Raw genomic sequence first — 14,518 nt, 5'->3', positions numbered from 1 at the left:
AATGATTATGCGAACAATAATCGTCCCGTGGAATAGGGCCCTTATTCAGCCCAGGAGAGGCCATCGCTAGTGTAAAACTGCTGGAGTAGGGACCATGTCTCTGAGGACGCCTTAGCGTTGGCGACATGGTACACTCTGTTTGATCAAATAGTTTGCCAAGATCCTCACGTTTTATCTATAGAGTTTATCGTGTGAAAAGATGGATCAGTCCTGGGAAACTTCTCTCGGTTTCCCAGGACTGGAACCATCTTTTTCCACCAGCCGGGGGAGGAGGGGCATGGAGTGGAGCAGCACAAAGCAAATCTCTATTGGCAGCTGTAGTCATTCTCCCATCCCAGTTCTATAATACCTTCTATGTGTCACTCTCCGGAAAGCACCAGGTAAGTGATGACACCTGTCACCTATATTGTTTTCTACTCGATGAGAAGCGCTCAGCAGGTGCTGCAGGTAAGTCCTGTAAGTGATCCCAATCTCTCACATCCTCCTCAGGGTACACAGGCTGTGCTGGGATGGCACACTCCAGTCACATCCTCCTCAGGGTACACAGGCTGTGCTGGGATGGCACACTCCACAGTCACATCCTCCTCAGGGTACACAGCCCGTGCTGGGATGGCACACAGTCACATCCTCCTCAGGGTACACAGCCCGTGCTGGGATGGCACACAGTCACATCCTCCTCAGGGTACACAGCCCGTGCTGGGATGGCACACTCCACAGTCACATCCTCCTCAGGGTACACAGCCCGTGCTGGGATGGCACACTCCACAGTCACATCCTCCTCAGGGTACACAGCCCGTGCTGGGATGGCACACTCCACAGTCACATCCTCCTCAGGGTACACAGCCCGTGCTGGGATGGCACACTCCACAGTCACATCCTCCTCAGGGTACACAGCCCGTGCTGGGATGGCACAATCCACAGTCACATCCTCCTCAGGGTACACAGCCCGTGCTGGGATGGCACACTCCACAGTCACATCCTCCTCAGGGTACACAGCCCGTGCTGGGATGGCACACTCCACAGTCACATCCTCCTCAGGGTACACAGCCCGTGCTGGGATGGCACACTCCACAGTCACATCCTCCTCAGGGTACACAGCCCGCGCTGGGATGGCACACTCCACAGTCACATCCTCCTCAGGGTACACAGCCCGTGCTGGGATGGCACACTCCACAGTCACATCCTCCTCAGGGTACACAGCCCGTGCTGGGATGGCACACTCCACAGTCACATCCTCCTCAGGGTACACAGCCCGTGCTGGGATGGCACACTCCACAGTCACATCCTCCTCAGGGTACACAGCCCGTGCTGGGATGGCACACTCCACAGTCACATCCTCCTCAGGGTACACAGCCCGTGCTGGGATGGCACACTCCACAGTCACATCCTCCTCAGGGTACACAGCCCGTGCTGGGATGGCACACTCCACAGTCACATCCTCCTCAGGGTACACAGCCCGTGCTGGGATGGCACACTCCACAGTCACATCCTCCTCAGGGTACACAGCCCGTGCTGGGATGGCACACTCCACAGTCACATCCTCCTCAGGGTACACAGCCCGTGCTGGGATGGCACACTCCACAGTCACATCCTCCTCAGGGTACACAGCCCGTGCTGGGATGGCACACTCCACAGTCACATCCTCCTCAGGGTACACAGCCCGTGCTGGGATGGCACACTCCACAGTCACATCCTCCTCAGGGTACACAGCCCGTGCTGGGATGGCACACTCCACAGTCACATCCTCCTCAGGGTACACAGCCCGTGCTGGGATGGCACACTCCACAGTCACATCCTCCTCAGGGTACACAGCCCGTGCTGGGATGGCACACTCCACAGTCACATCCTCCTCAGGGTACACAGCCCGTGCTGGGATGGCACACTCCACAGTCACATCCTCCTCAGGGTACACAGCCCGTGCTGGGATGGCACACTCCACAGTCACATCCTCCTCAGGGTACACAGCCCGTGCTGGGATGGCACACTCCACAGTCACATCCTCCTCAGGGTACACAGCCCGTGCTGGGATGGCACACTCCACAGTCACATCCTCCTCAGGGTACACAGCCCGTGCTGGGATGGCACACTCCACAGTCACATCCTCCTCAGGGTACACAGCCCGTGCTGGGATGGCACACTCCACAGTCACATCCTCCTCAGGGTACACAGCCCGTGCTGGGATGGCACACTCCACAGTCACATCCTCCTCAGGGTACACAGCCCGTGCTGGGATGGCACACTCCTACAGTCACATCCTCCTCAGGGTACACAGCCCGTGCTGGGATGGCACACTCCACAGTCACATCCTCCTCAGGGTACACAGCCCGTGCTGGGATGGCACACTCCACAGTCACATCCTCCTCAGGGTACACAGCCCGTGCTGGGATGGCACACTCCACAGTCACATCCTCCTCAGGGTACACAGCCCGTGCTGGGATGGCACACTCCACAGTCACATCCTCCTCAGGGTACACAGCCCGTGCTGGGATGGCACACTCCACAGTCACATCCTCCTCAGGGTACACAGCCCGTGCTGGGATGGCACACTCCACAGTCACATCCTCCTCAGGGTACACAGCCCGTGCTGGGATGGCACACTTCCTCTCACATCCTCCTCAGGGTACACAGCCCGTGCTGGGATGGCACACTCCCTCTCACATCCTCCTCAGGGTACACAGCCCGTGCTGGGATGGCACACTCCACAGTCACATCCTCCTCAGGGTACACAGCCCGTGCTGGGATGGCACACTCCACAGTCACATCCTCCTCAGGGTACACAGCCTGTGCTGGGATGGCACACTCCAGTCACATCCTCCTCAGGGTACACAGGCTGTGCTGGGATGGCACACTCCACAGTCACATCCTCCTCAGGGTACACAGCCCGTGCTGGGATGGCACACTCCACAGTCACATCCTCCTCAGGGTACACAGCCTGTGCTGGGATGGCACACTCCAGTCACATCCTCCTCAGGGTACACAGGCTGTGCTGGGATGGCACACTCCAGTCACATCCTCCTCAGGGTACACAGCCCGTGCTGGGATGGCACACTCCACAGTCACATCCTCCTCAGGGTACACAGCCCGTGCTGGGATGGCACACTCCACAGTCACATCCTCCTCAGGGTACACAGCCCGTGCTGGGATGGCACACTCCACAGTCACATCCTCCTCAGGGTACACAGCCTGTGCTGGGATGGCACACTCCAGTCACATCCTCCTCAGGGTACACAGGCTGTGCTGGGATGGCACACTCCAGTCACATCCTCCTCAGGGTACACAGCCCGTGCTGGGATGGCACACTCCCTCTCACATCCTCCTCAGGGTACACAGCCCGTGCTGGGATGGCACACTCCCTCTCACATCCTCCTCAGGGTACACAGCCCGTGCTGGGATGGCACACTCCACAGTCACATCCTCCTCAGGGTACACAGCCTGTGCTGGGATGGCACACTCCAGTCACATCCTCCTCAGGGTACACAGGCTGTGCTGGGATGGCACACTCCAGTCACATCCTCCTCAGGGTACACAGCCCGTGCTGGGATGGCACACTCCACAGTCACATCCTCCTCAGGGTACACAGCCCGTGCTGGGATGGCACACTCCACAGTCACATCCTCCTCAGGGTACACAGCCCGTGCTGGGATGGCACACTCCACAGTCACATCCTCCTCAGGGTACACAGCCTGTGCTGGGATGGCACACTCCAGTCACATCCTCCTCAGGGTACACAGCCTGTGCTGGGATGGCACACTCCACAGTCACATCCTCCTCAGGGTACACAGGCTGTGCTGGGATGGCACACTCCAGTCACATCCTCCTCAGGGTACACAGCCCGTGCTGGGATGGCACACTCCCTCTCACATCCTCCTCAGGGTACACAGCCTGTGCTGGGATGGCACACTCCACAGTCACATCCTCCTCAGGGTACACAGCCTGTGCTGGGATGGCACACAGTCACACTGCCTCTTACTAGGGGAGAACTTCCAGCATGGCAGCTCCAGCCCCGCGAAGCTGAACAGGGGGGCATTGTCCTGTGTAGGCCAGGACGTCCCCGGCTGCTGTCAGTGTACAGAGCCATTAGGGCTCACAGTGGCCGGGCACACACGTCTGGGAGATGCTGCGGCCGCCACCAGCACGGCTCCCCCATGCCCAGCAGCACTACCCGGAGCCGGCAGTACAGGGCACACAGGGCACTGCCATGTAACAGAGGAGGCTGGGGCACGGGAGACCAGGGGCAGGATCCCACACCGGTGCACGGTGCCCAGCCTCATACTGCCCCCACCACACGGCCCGGGCTGACGTGCAAGGAATGAATGGGCACTCACAGGCTACATAGGCGATCAGGGCGAGTGCAATGAGCAGCTTCATCATCCTTCTATTGATTGCAGTCAGTAAGCGACGCATTCGGCTTTTCACCATAACCGGCCGGACCGCGTTCCGCACCCGAACTCGGAGCCGGGGACATGGAACCCGGCGTCACGACTGTGTCCCGGGATGAGGGCCAGGACGGTAGAGGCTAGAATGGAGCGGCTCCCGGTAGCTGTGATGTCACAGTGGGGGTGGAGCCTCTCAGAGGAAGGGGCGGGGATTCACAGTTACTAATGTGCGGGCTGTGCAGAGCAGGAACAAGCTGAAGCAGAGAGCAGAGTGCAGGGGCGGGGGTACAGGACGGAGGTTGCAGTATCAAGGAGTGTTATATGGGTAGGTGCCAGAGTGTATCCTCTCCTGTGAGCGTGATGTCACCAGGAGGGGCGGGGCCTAGGCCGGAAGTAGGAAGCAGTGAGCTGCTGCACCATTCACTGAGCAGAAACTGGGGGAAGGAAGCTCCAATATCCACAGTGACAGAGGGGGGGATACAGGGGAGAGGACTGGTGTGTGTGGTCTGTATACAGGGCGAGAGGACTGGTGTGTGGGGTCTGTATACAGGGCGAGAGGACTGGTGTGTGGGGTCTGTATACAGAGGGAGAGGACTGGTGTGTGGGGTCTGTATACAGGGGGAGAGGAGTGGTGTGTGAGGTCTGTACACAGGGCGAGAGGACTGGTGTGTGTGGTCTGTATACAGGGCGAGAGGACTGGTGTGTGGGGTCTGTATACAGGGGGAGAGGACTGGTGTGTGGGGGGTCTGTATACAGGGGGAGAGGACTGGTCTGTGTGTCTGTAAACAGCTCTCCCTCCTGTATACAGACCCCACACACACACACCAGTCCTCTGCCCCTGTATACAGACCCCCCCCCCACACACACCAGTCCTCTCCCCCTGTATACAGACCCCACACACACACACCAGTCCTCTGCCCCTGTATACAGACCCCCCACACACACACCAGTCCTCTCCCCCTGTATACAGACGCCCCCACACACCAGTCCTCTCCCCCTGTATACAGACGCCCCCACACACCAGTCCTCTCCCCCTGTATACAGACCCCCCACACACACTAGTCCTCTCCCCCTGTATACAGACCCCCCCACACACACACACACCAGTCCTCTCCCTCTGTATACAGACCCCCCCACACCAGTCTTTTCCCCTATATACAGACACCTCCCCACACACCCACCAGTCCTCTCCCCTGTATACAGACCCCCCACACACCAGTCCTCTCCCCCTGTATACAGACCCCCCACACACCAGTCCTCTCCCCCTGTATACAGACCCCCCCTACACACCAGTCCTCTCCCCATGTATACAGACCCCCCCCCACACACTAGTCCTCCCCCTGTATACAGACCCCCCCACACACACACCAGTCCTCTCCCCCTGTATACAGACCCCCCCACACCAGTCTTTTCCCCTATATACAGACACCTCCCCACACCCCCACCAGTCCTCTCCCCTGTATACAGACCCCCCACACACCAGTCCTCTCCCCCTGTATACAGACCCCCCACACACCAGTCCTCTCCCCCTGTATACAGACCCCCCACACACCAGTCCTCTCCCCCTGTATACATACCCCCCACACACCAGTCCTCTCCCCCTGTATACAGACCCCCCCACACACCAGTCCTCTTCCCCCTGTATACGGACCCCCCACACCAGTCCTCTCCCCCTGTATACAGACCCCACACACACACTAGTCCTCTCCCCCTGTATACAGACCCCCCCACACACACACACCAGTCCTCTCCCCCTGTATACAGACCCCCCCACACCAGTCTTTTCCCCTATATACAGACACCTCCCCACACACCCACCAGTCCTCTCCCCTGTATACAGACCCCCCCACACCAGTCCTCTCCCCCTGTATACAGACCCCCCCACACCAGTCCTCTCCCCCTGTATACAGACCCCCCCTACACACCAGTCCTCTCCCCCTGTATACAGACCCCCCCACACACTAGTCCTCTCCCCCTGTATACAGACCCCCCCCACACACACACCAGTCCTCTCCCCCTGTATACAGACCCCCCCACACCAGTCTTTTCCCCTATACACAGACACCTCCCCACACACCCACCAGTCCTCTCCCCTGTATACAGACCCCCCACACACCAGTCCTCTCCCCCTGTATACAGACCCCCCACACACCAGTCCTCTCCCCCTGTATACAGACCCCCCACACACCAGTCCTCTTCCCCCTGTATACGGACCCCCCACACACCAGTCCTCTTCCCCCTGTATACAGACCCCCCACACACCAGTCCTCTCCCCCTGTATACAAACCCCCCCCCCACACCAGTCCTCTCCCCCTGTATACAGACCCCCCACACCAGTCCTCTCCCCCTGTATACAGACCCCCTCACACACCAGTCCTCTCCCCCTGTATACAGATCCCACACACACCAGTCCTCTCCCCTGTATACAGACCCCACACACCAGTCCTCTCCCTCTGTATACAGACCCCCACACACCAGTCCTCTCCCTCTGTATACAGACCCCCACACACCAGTCCTCTCCCTCTGTATACAGACCCCCACACACCAGTCCTCTACCCCTGTATACAGACCCCCCACACACCAGTCCTCTCCCCCTGTATACAGACCCCCCACACACCAGTCCTCTCCCCCTGTATACAGACCCCCCACACACCAGTGCTCTTCCCCCTGTATACGGACCCCCAACACACCAGTCCTCTTCCCCCTGTATACAGACCCCACACACACCAGTCCTCTCCCCCTGTATACAAACCCCCCCCCCCCCACACCAGTCCTCTCCCCCTGTATACAGACCCCCCACACCAGTCCTCTCCCCCTGTATACAGACCCCCTCACACACCAGTCCTCTCCCCCTGTATACAGATCCCACACACACCAGTCCTCTCCCCTGTATACAGACCCCACACACCAGTCCTCTCCCTCTGTATACAGACCCCCACACACCAGTCCTCTCCCTCTGTATACAGACCCCCACACACCAGTCCTCTCCCTCTGTATACAGACCCCCACACACCAGTCCTCTACCCCTGTATACAGACCCCACACACACCAGTCCTCTCCCCTGTATACAGATCCCACACACCAGTCCTCTCCCTCTGTATACAGTCCCCCCCCCACACACCAGTCCTCTCTTCCTATATACAGACCCCACACACCAGTCCTCTCCCTCTGTATACAGACCCCCCACACACACACCAGTCCTCTCCCCCTGTATACAGATTCCCCCACACACCAGTCCTCTCCCCCTGTATACAGACCCCACACACACCAGTCCTCTCCCCTGTATACAGATCCCACACACCAGTCCTCTCCCTCTGTATACAGTTCACCCCCCACACACCAGTCCTCTCTTCCTATATACAGACCCCACACACCAGTCCTCTCCCTCTGTATACAGACCCCCCACACACACACCAGTCCTCTCCCCCTGTATACAGACCCCCCCCACACACTAGTCCTCTCCCCCTGTATACAGACCCCCCCCACCAGTCCTCTCCCCCTGTATACAGACCCCACACACACCAGTCCTCTCCCCTGTATACAGATACAGAGGGAGAGGACTGGTGTGTGGGGGTCTGTATACAGAGGGAGAGGACTGGTGTGTGGGGGTCTGTATACAGAGGGAGAGGACTGGTGTGTGGGGTCTGTATACAGGGGAGAGGACTGGTGTGTGTGGGATCTCGTTCGCAAAACGTTCGCAAATCGTTCGCATTGAATAAGACATCGTTCGGTCATTCGCAATAGATACGAACACAATAGCGAATAAATAGCGAAGAAAAAACGATCGCAATTACAATAAGTAACGATTATTGTTCCATGGAAATGAGCGAACGTTTTCAGGTCTTTCGCAATAGCGGTCGTTTGAGATCGTTAATCGTCCGGTGGAATAGGGCCTTAAGGCATGATGGGAAATGTAGTTTATAACAGCAGAGGGCCGAAGTCTGACATCTGTGCTCTAGACCTTTAAAACTGCGCTTGCTAGAATGTATGCCCTCTCAGAGGAGAGGATACACCTGGTGCAGAGTATACACTCCAGACATTTCAGTACTAAACATGCTAGAATGTAAGCCCTCTCGGAGGAGAAGATACACACTAGACTTTACATTACTAGGCTATGTTCACACATAGTATTTCCGTCAGTCTTTTTTTTTTTTCAACCAGAACCAGGAGTGGCACTAATGGCTAAATATAATGGAAAGATTTGCACTGCTGCTGTGTTTTCAACCCACTCCTGGTTTTAGTTGAAAAGGACTGACCGAAATACTATGTGTGAACATAGCCCTAAACATGCTAGGATGTATACCCTGCAGTGAGAAACTCAGAGGAGAGGATACATTCTAGACATTTCAGTACTGAAAAATGCTAGGATGTATACCCTGCAGTGAGAATCTCAGGAGAGAGGATACACTCAGAGGAGAGGATACATTCTAGACATTTCAGTACTGAAAAATGCTAGGATGTATACCCTGCAGTGAGAAGCTCAGGAGAAAGGATACACTCAGAGGAGAGGATGGCCCCTCTCTCCCCCCCCTCCTTTATAGATGGTCCCCTTCCCCCCTCCCTTATAGATGGTCGCTTTCACCCCCCCCCCCCTCCCTTATAGATGGTCCCCTTCATCCCCCCCTTATAGATGGTCCCCTTCACCCCCCCCCCTCCTCCCTTATAGATGGTCCCCTTCACCCCCCCTCCTCCTCCTTTATAGATGGTCCCCTTCACCCCCCCCCCCCTCCTCCTCCCTTATAGATGGTCCCCTTCACCCCCCCCCTCCTCCTCCCTTATAGATGGTCCCCTTCACCCCCCCCCTCCTCCTCCCTTATAGATGGTCCCCTTCACCCCCCCTCCTCCCTTATAGATGGTCCCCTTCACCCCCCCCCCCTCCTCCCTTATAGATGGTCCCCTTCACCCCCCCTCCTCCCTTATAGATGGTCCCCTTTCCCCCCACCCTCATAGATGCCCCCCTCTTTCCCCCCACCCTGCAGGCTGATAAAAAACAAAACTTAACTCACCTGACAACGCGCTCCCACGTTGATCCTCACTCCTTCGGTCTGTCCCCGGCTGCTGCGCAGCTGCCGGGGGTGTCGCGTCTTATCCCCGGCAGCGCATCCCAGAGCTCCCTGTGCGCCGGAACCGGAAGTCAGGGCCCAAGGCGCGCAGGGAGCTCTGGGATGCGTGCGCTGCCGGGGATAAGACGCGACACCCCCGGCAGCCGCGCAGCAGCCGGGGGAAGACGGAGTCGGACTCTTGTGACCGCAAGCAAAACAATGCTTGCGGTCACAAGAGTGATTGATCGGGAGGGCCTTGCGGGGCCCCGCGGGCCCCCCTTTGTGGCGGGCCCGGTCGCGGCGGCGACCCCCGCAACCACGGTAGCTACGCTACTGATTCTAGACATTTCAATACTAAACATACTATATGTTCAGTACTGAAATGCCTAGAACGTATCCTCTCCTTTTTGAGGGTATATATTCTAGAAATTTCATTACTAAACTTGCTAGAATGTATGCCCTACAGTGAGAGACTCCAGAGGAGAGGATACATTTTAGCATGTTCAGTACTGAAGTGTCTAGAATGTATCCTCTCCTCTGAGTGGCATGCCTCACTAAACCAGACCAGGTTGGCTTCAAAGTATCCAAAAAACGCAATGGAGACAGCACTTCCAACAGCAATCTCCAGGGTTTATTTTCACACCAGTGCAACATGTCTCATATATACAGAGGGGCGACAACATGACTATTATATATGAGAACCATGTTGTTTCCCTGTATGTATACTGTATAATACAATATACAGGGAAACAACATGGCATATATACACTCACCGGCCACTTTATTAGGTACACCTGTCCAACTGCACGTTACCACTTAATTTCTAATCAGCCAATCACATGACAGCATTTAGGCATGTAGACATGGTCAAGACAATCTCCTGCAGTTCAAACCGAGCATCAGTATGGGGAAGAAAGGTGATTTGAGTGCCTTTGAACGTGGCATGGTTGTTGGTGCCAGAAGGGCTGGTCTGAGTATTTCAGAAACTGCTGATCTACTGGGATTTTCACGCACAACCATCTCTAGGGTTTACAGAGATTGGTCCGAAAAAGAAAAAACATCCAGTGAGCGGCAGTTCTGTGGGCGGAAATGCCTTGTTGATGCCAGAGGTCAGAGCAGAATGGGCAGACTGGTTCGAGCTGATAGAAAGGCAACAGTGACTCAAATAGCCAACCGTTACAACCAAGGTAGGCAGAAGAGCATCTCTGAACGCACAGTACATCGCACTTTGAGGCAGATGGGCTACAGCAGCAGAAGACCACACCGGGTGCCACTCCTTTCAGCTAAGAACAGGAAACTGAGGCTACAATTTGCACAAGCTCATCGAAATTGGACAGTAGAAGATTGGAAAAACGTTGTCTGGTCTGATGAGTCTTGATTTCTGCTGCGACATTCGGATGGTAGGGTCAGAGTTTGGCGTGAACAACATGAAAGCATGGATCCATCCTGCCTTGTATCAACGGTTCAGGCTGGTGGTGGTGGTGTCATGGTGTGGGGAATATTTTCTTGGCACTCTTTGGGCCCCTTGGTACCAATTGAGCATCGTTGCAACGCCACAGCCTACCTGAGTATTGTTGCTGACCATGTCCATCCCTTTATGACCACAATGTACCCAACATCTGATGGCTACTTTCAGCAGGATAATGCGCCATGACATAAAGCTAGAATCATTTCAGATTGGTTTCTTGAACATGACAATTCACTGTACTCAAATGGCCTCCACAGTCACCAGATCTCAATCCAATAGAGCATCTTTGGGATGTGGTGGAACGGGAGATTCGCATCATGGATGTGCAGCCGACAAATCTGCAGCAACTGTGTGATGCCATCATGTCAATATGGACCAAAATCTCTGAGGAATGCTTCCAGCACCTTGTTGTATCTATGCCACGAAGAATTGAGGCAGTTCTGAAGGCAAAAGGGGGTCCAACCCGTTACTAGCATGGTGTACCTAATAAAGTGGCCGGTGAGTGTATGTTATGTAAATATCTATGTAAATATAGTATGTAAATAGATTTACAAAAAAAAAAATTTTATATATATATATATATATATATAGATTATATATATATATATTTTTGTTTTGTATATGCATCTCAAGCTTCGCTCCTAGGTCCTTGTTGAATTCTGGTGATAAGAGGGAGCGCGTGCTTTTTAACCCCTTAGTGACTGCCGCACATATTTTAACGGCGGCCTTTTAACAGCGGACGCATCGGAACAAATCACCGCCCGGCGGCGGCAGCAGTGCGGGGGATCACCCCCCTGTAACTTTAACTGCCCGGAGCGGAGGATTCTCCACTCCGGGCAGTTTAACCTGTTAAATGCCGCTGTCAAAGTTTGACAGCGGCATCTAACGGGTCCCGGTGGGTCCCGGGCGGCGCCGCGGGTATACTCACGCGATCGCGACATCCCGCGGCGAAGTCCGGTCCCCCGATGTTGTCATGGTGATCCCGGGGTCCTAATGAAGGCCCCTGGGCTCACCATGCATAAGCCATCCTGCTGACAGAGGTGGCTGTGGCTATTGCCTGTCAGCAGGATGGTCCCATTATACAATACACTGTACTGCAGAAGCAGTACAGTGTATTGTATAATGTAATCTAAGTGTTACACTAGTGTACAGTTATGTACACTAGTGTAAAAGTAAAAAAAGTGCACCAATCACAATCCCCCCAGCCCCCCCCTCCCCCATAATAAAAATGCATTACATTCCCCATACACTATAAAACATTACATAAAAGTGATCAAAAACACAAATCCTATACATATTTGGTATCGTTACGTCCGTAATGACCCAATCTATAAAACTATATCAATAATTATGTCGCACGACACACGCTGTAAAAAAATAAATAAAAAAACAGTACCAGAAAAGCTATATTTTATCAATCCACTTTAAAAAATACGTCATAAAAGAGATCAAAAAGTCATATACATATAAAACTTGCTATCAATAGAAACTACAGATCTTCCCGCAAAAAATAAGCCCAAAACCAGCTTTGTCGCACAAAAGATAAAAACACTATGGATCTTGCAATGTGACGACAGTTTTTGTGGGTTTTTGCTAGGAAGATAGATTCTATTGCGCCAAAGTGGTAACAGTTAAAAAAACCTACACAAATGTGGTATCACCATAACCGTAGCGACCCAGATAATACATGTATTATACTATTAGTGACCGCCGATACGGATTTTTACGGCGATCACTAATGGGCTCTATTCTGCTGCCATCAGCTCTTTATGGCGATGGCGCAGAATAGTGCAGCGGCGCCGGTAATGCCCTGCAGCCCCCTCCTCTCAGCTTGCGGAGGTAGCTAAGGGGTTGGGGCAGAGTGTGGGCTGGTCCCCGCACCGACGATTATTACCGCCGTTATTACCAGTATAATGGCGGGCACCGGGTATTGCCAGCACAGCTGAACGCTTTCATCTCCTCTCACCGTGAATCCACAGTGAGAGGAGATGAATACATGCTCCCCCCTGTCCCCCCCGGAATAACCTTCGTGTTCACAGTGATTAATTCCTTAGGGTATAAAAACACTTGCAGTATCCGCAGCGAGTTTGTCCGCAGCCCGCCCCGTTAACCCCCGGGCTGCCGGAGACTATACGTCACCTGATCCCGACTCGGGCTTCCTTCGCTGATTCCCGGCACGTCCCGCTCGGCCAATCAGTATGCTGCCCCGCCGCAGCGCACTGATTGGCTGAGCGGGCCGTGAAGACGTTGGGAGCCCCGAAGCAAGCCGGAGGAAGCCGGGATCAGGTGACGTATAGTCTCCGGTGGCCAGGGGGTTAACGGGGCAGGCAGCCAGCAAACTCGCAGCAGCGATGTACATCCCTGCTGAGAGTTTGTCTGCCATTGAGTACACAGGGCAGGAGTCTCGCTGTGGATACAGCAAGTGTGTTTGTAGCCTTAAGAAAAGATCAAACTCTCATTCTTGGGGCATGGGGCAATGATCGGGGACTAGCAGATGTGGTCCTGGTACAAGTGATCAGCGGTATATATTATATACCACTGATCACTTGTTCCAAATGCTGCTGGCAATTTTTATCCCCGCCACCATAAATCATTGGTGACGGGATAAAGAGTCAAGTGCCCCGGATTTCCTGTAACCACCTCGCATTGCCTGTAACCACCCAAGATTACCTGTAACCACCCAGCATTACCTGTAACCACCCTGCATTACCAGTAACCACCCCAGATTACTTGCAACCACCCTGCATTACCTGCAACCACCCCGCATTACCTGTAACCACCTCGGATTACCTGTAATCACCCCATATTACCTGTAACCACCCCGCATTACCTGCAACCACCCCAGATTATTCATAACCACTCCAGTTTACCTGTAACCACCCAGATTACCCGTAAACACCCCAGATAGCCAGTAAGCACCCCCAGATTGCCTGTAACCACCCCAGATTGCCACAGGATGCCTAAAACCAATACAGATTGCCCCAAGTTGCCCATAACCACCCCAGATTGCCCGTAACCACCCCAGATTGCATGTCACTCCTGCCCCAGATTGCCCATCACCACCCCAGTTTGCCTGTGACCCCCCCGATTGCCCATCACCACCCCAGATAGCCAGTAAACACCCCAGATTGTCCGTTACCTCCCTAGACAGCCAGTAAACACCCCCAGATTGTCCGTTAACCACCCCAGACAGCCAGTAAACACCCCCAGATTGTCCGTTACCTCCACAGATAGCCATTAAACACCCCCAGATAGCCAGTAAACACCCCCAGATTGCCCATAAACACCCCAGATTGCCACAGACTGCCTGTGCCACCCCAGATTGCCCATAAACACCCCAGATTGCCCGTCACCACCCCAGATAGCAAGTAAACACTCCCAGGTTGCCCGTCACCACCCCAGGTTACCTGTAATCTCATTTAAAAAAAAGTTTTTTTAGTAACTGCGCTATTCTAATAATCGATACTAGCTGCGGTTTTGCTCCAGCAAAATGACGCTCCTTTCCTTCTGAGCCTCGCTGTGTGCCCATACAATGGTTTATACCCACATATGGGGTACCGTTGTACTCAGGAGAACCTGCGTTACAGATTTTGGGGTGCGTTTTCTCTCCCATTCCTTGTAAAGTTGAGAAA

The 14,518-nt window shown here is 54.6% G+C and overlaps 1 protein-coding gene across 3 annotated transcripts in view; it reads right to left on the bottom strand.

The window, feature by feature from the left end:
• Window positions 1-4,591, bottom strand: part of UXS1 (UDP-glucuronate decarboxylase 1) — a 39,680-nt gene extending 35,089 nt beyond the window's left edge. For 2 of the 3 annotated variants that reach the window (XM_069970939.1, XM_069970940.1), the window contains exon 1: window positions 4,326-4,585. In XM_069970939.1, coding sequence (XP_069827040.1) covers window positions 4,326-4,419 — 94 coding nt within the window. In that variant the 5' untranslated portion in view covers window positions 4,420-4,585. Of the gene's footprint in view, window positions 1-4,325 lie in introns of all 3 variants that reach the window. The other variant, XM_069970937.1, reaches the window with a different exon arrangement.
• Window positions 4,592-14,518: the final 9,927 nt, after the last annotated feature.

The sequence above is a fragment of the Dendropsophus ebraccatus genome, chromosome 5 (genome assembly GCF_027789765.1).
Source record: "Dendropsophus ebraccatus isolate aDenEbr1 chromosome 5, aDenEbr1.pat, whole genome shotgun sequence".
Lineage (NCBI taxonomy): Eukaryota > Metazoa > Chordata > Amphibia > Anura > Hylidae > Dendropsophus > Dendropsophus ebraccatus.
This window is presented reverse-complemented; position numbering and strand designations above follow the sequence as displayed.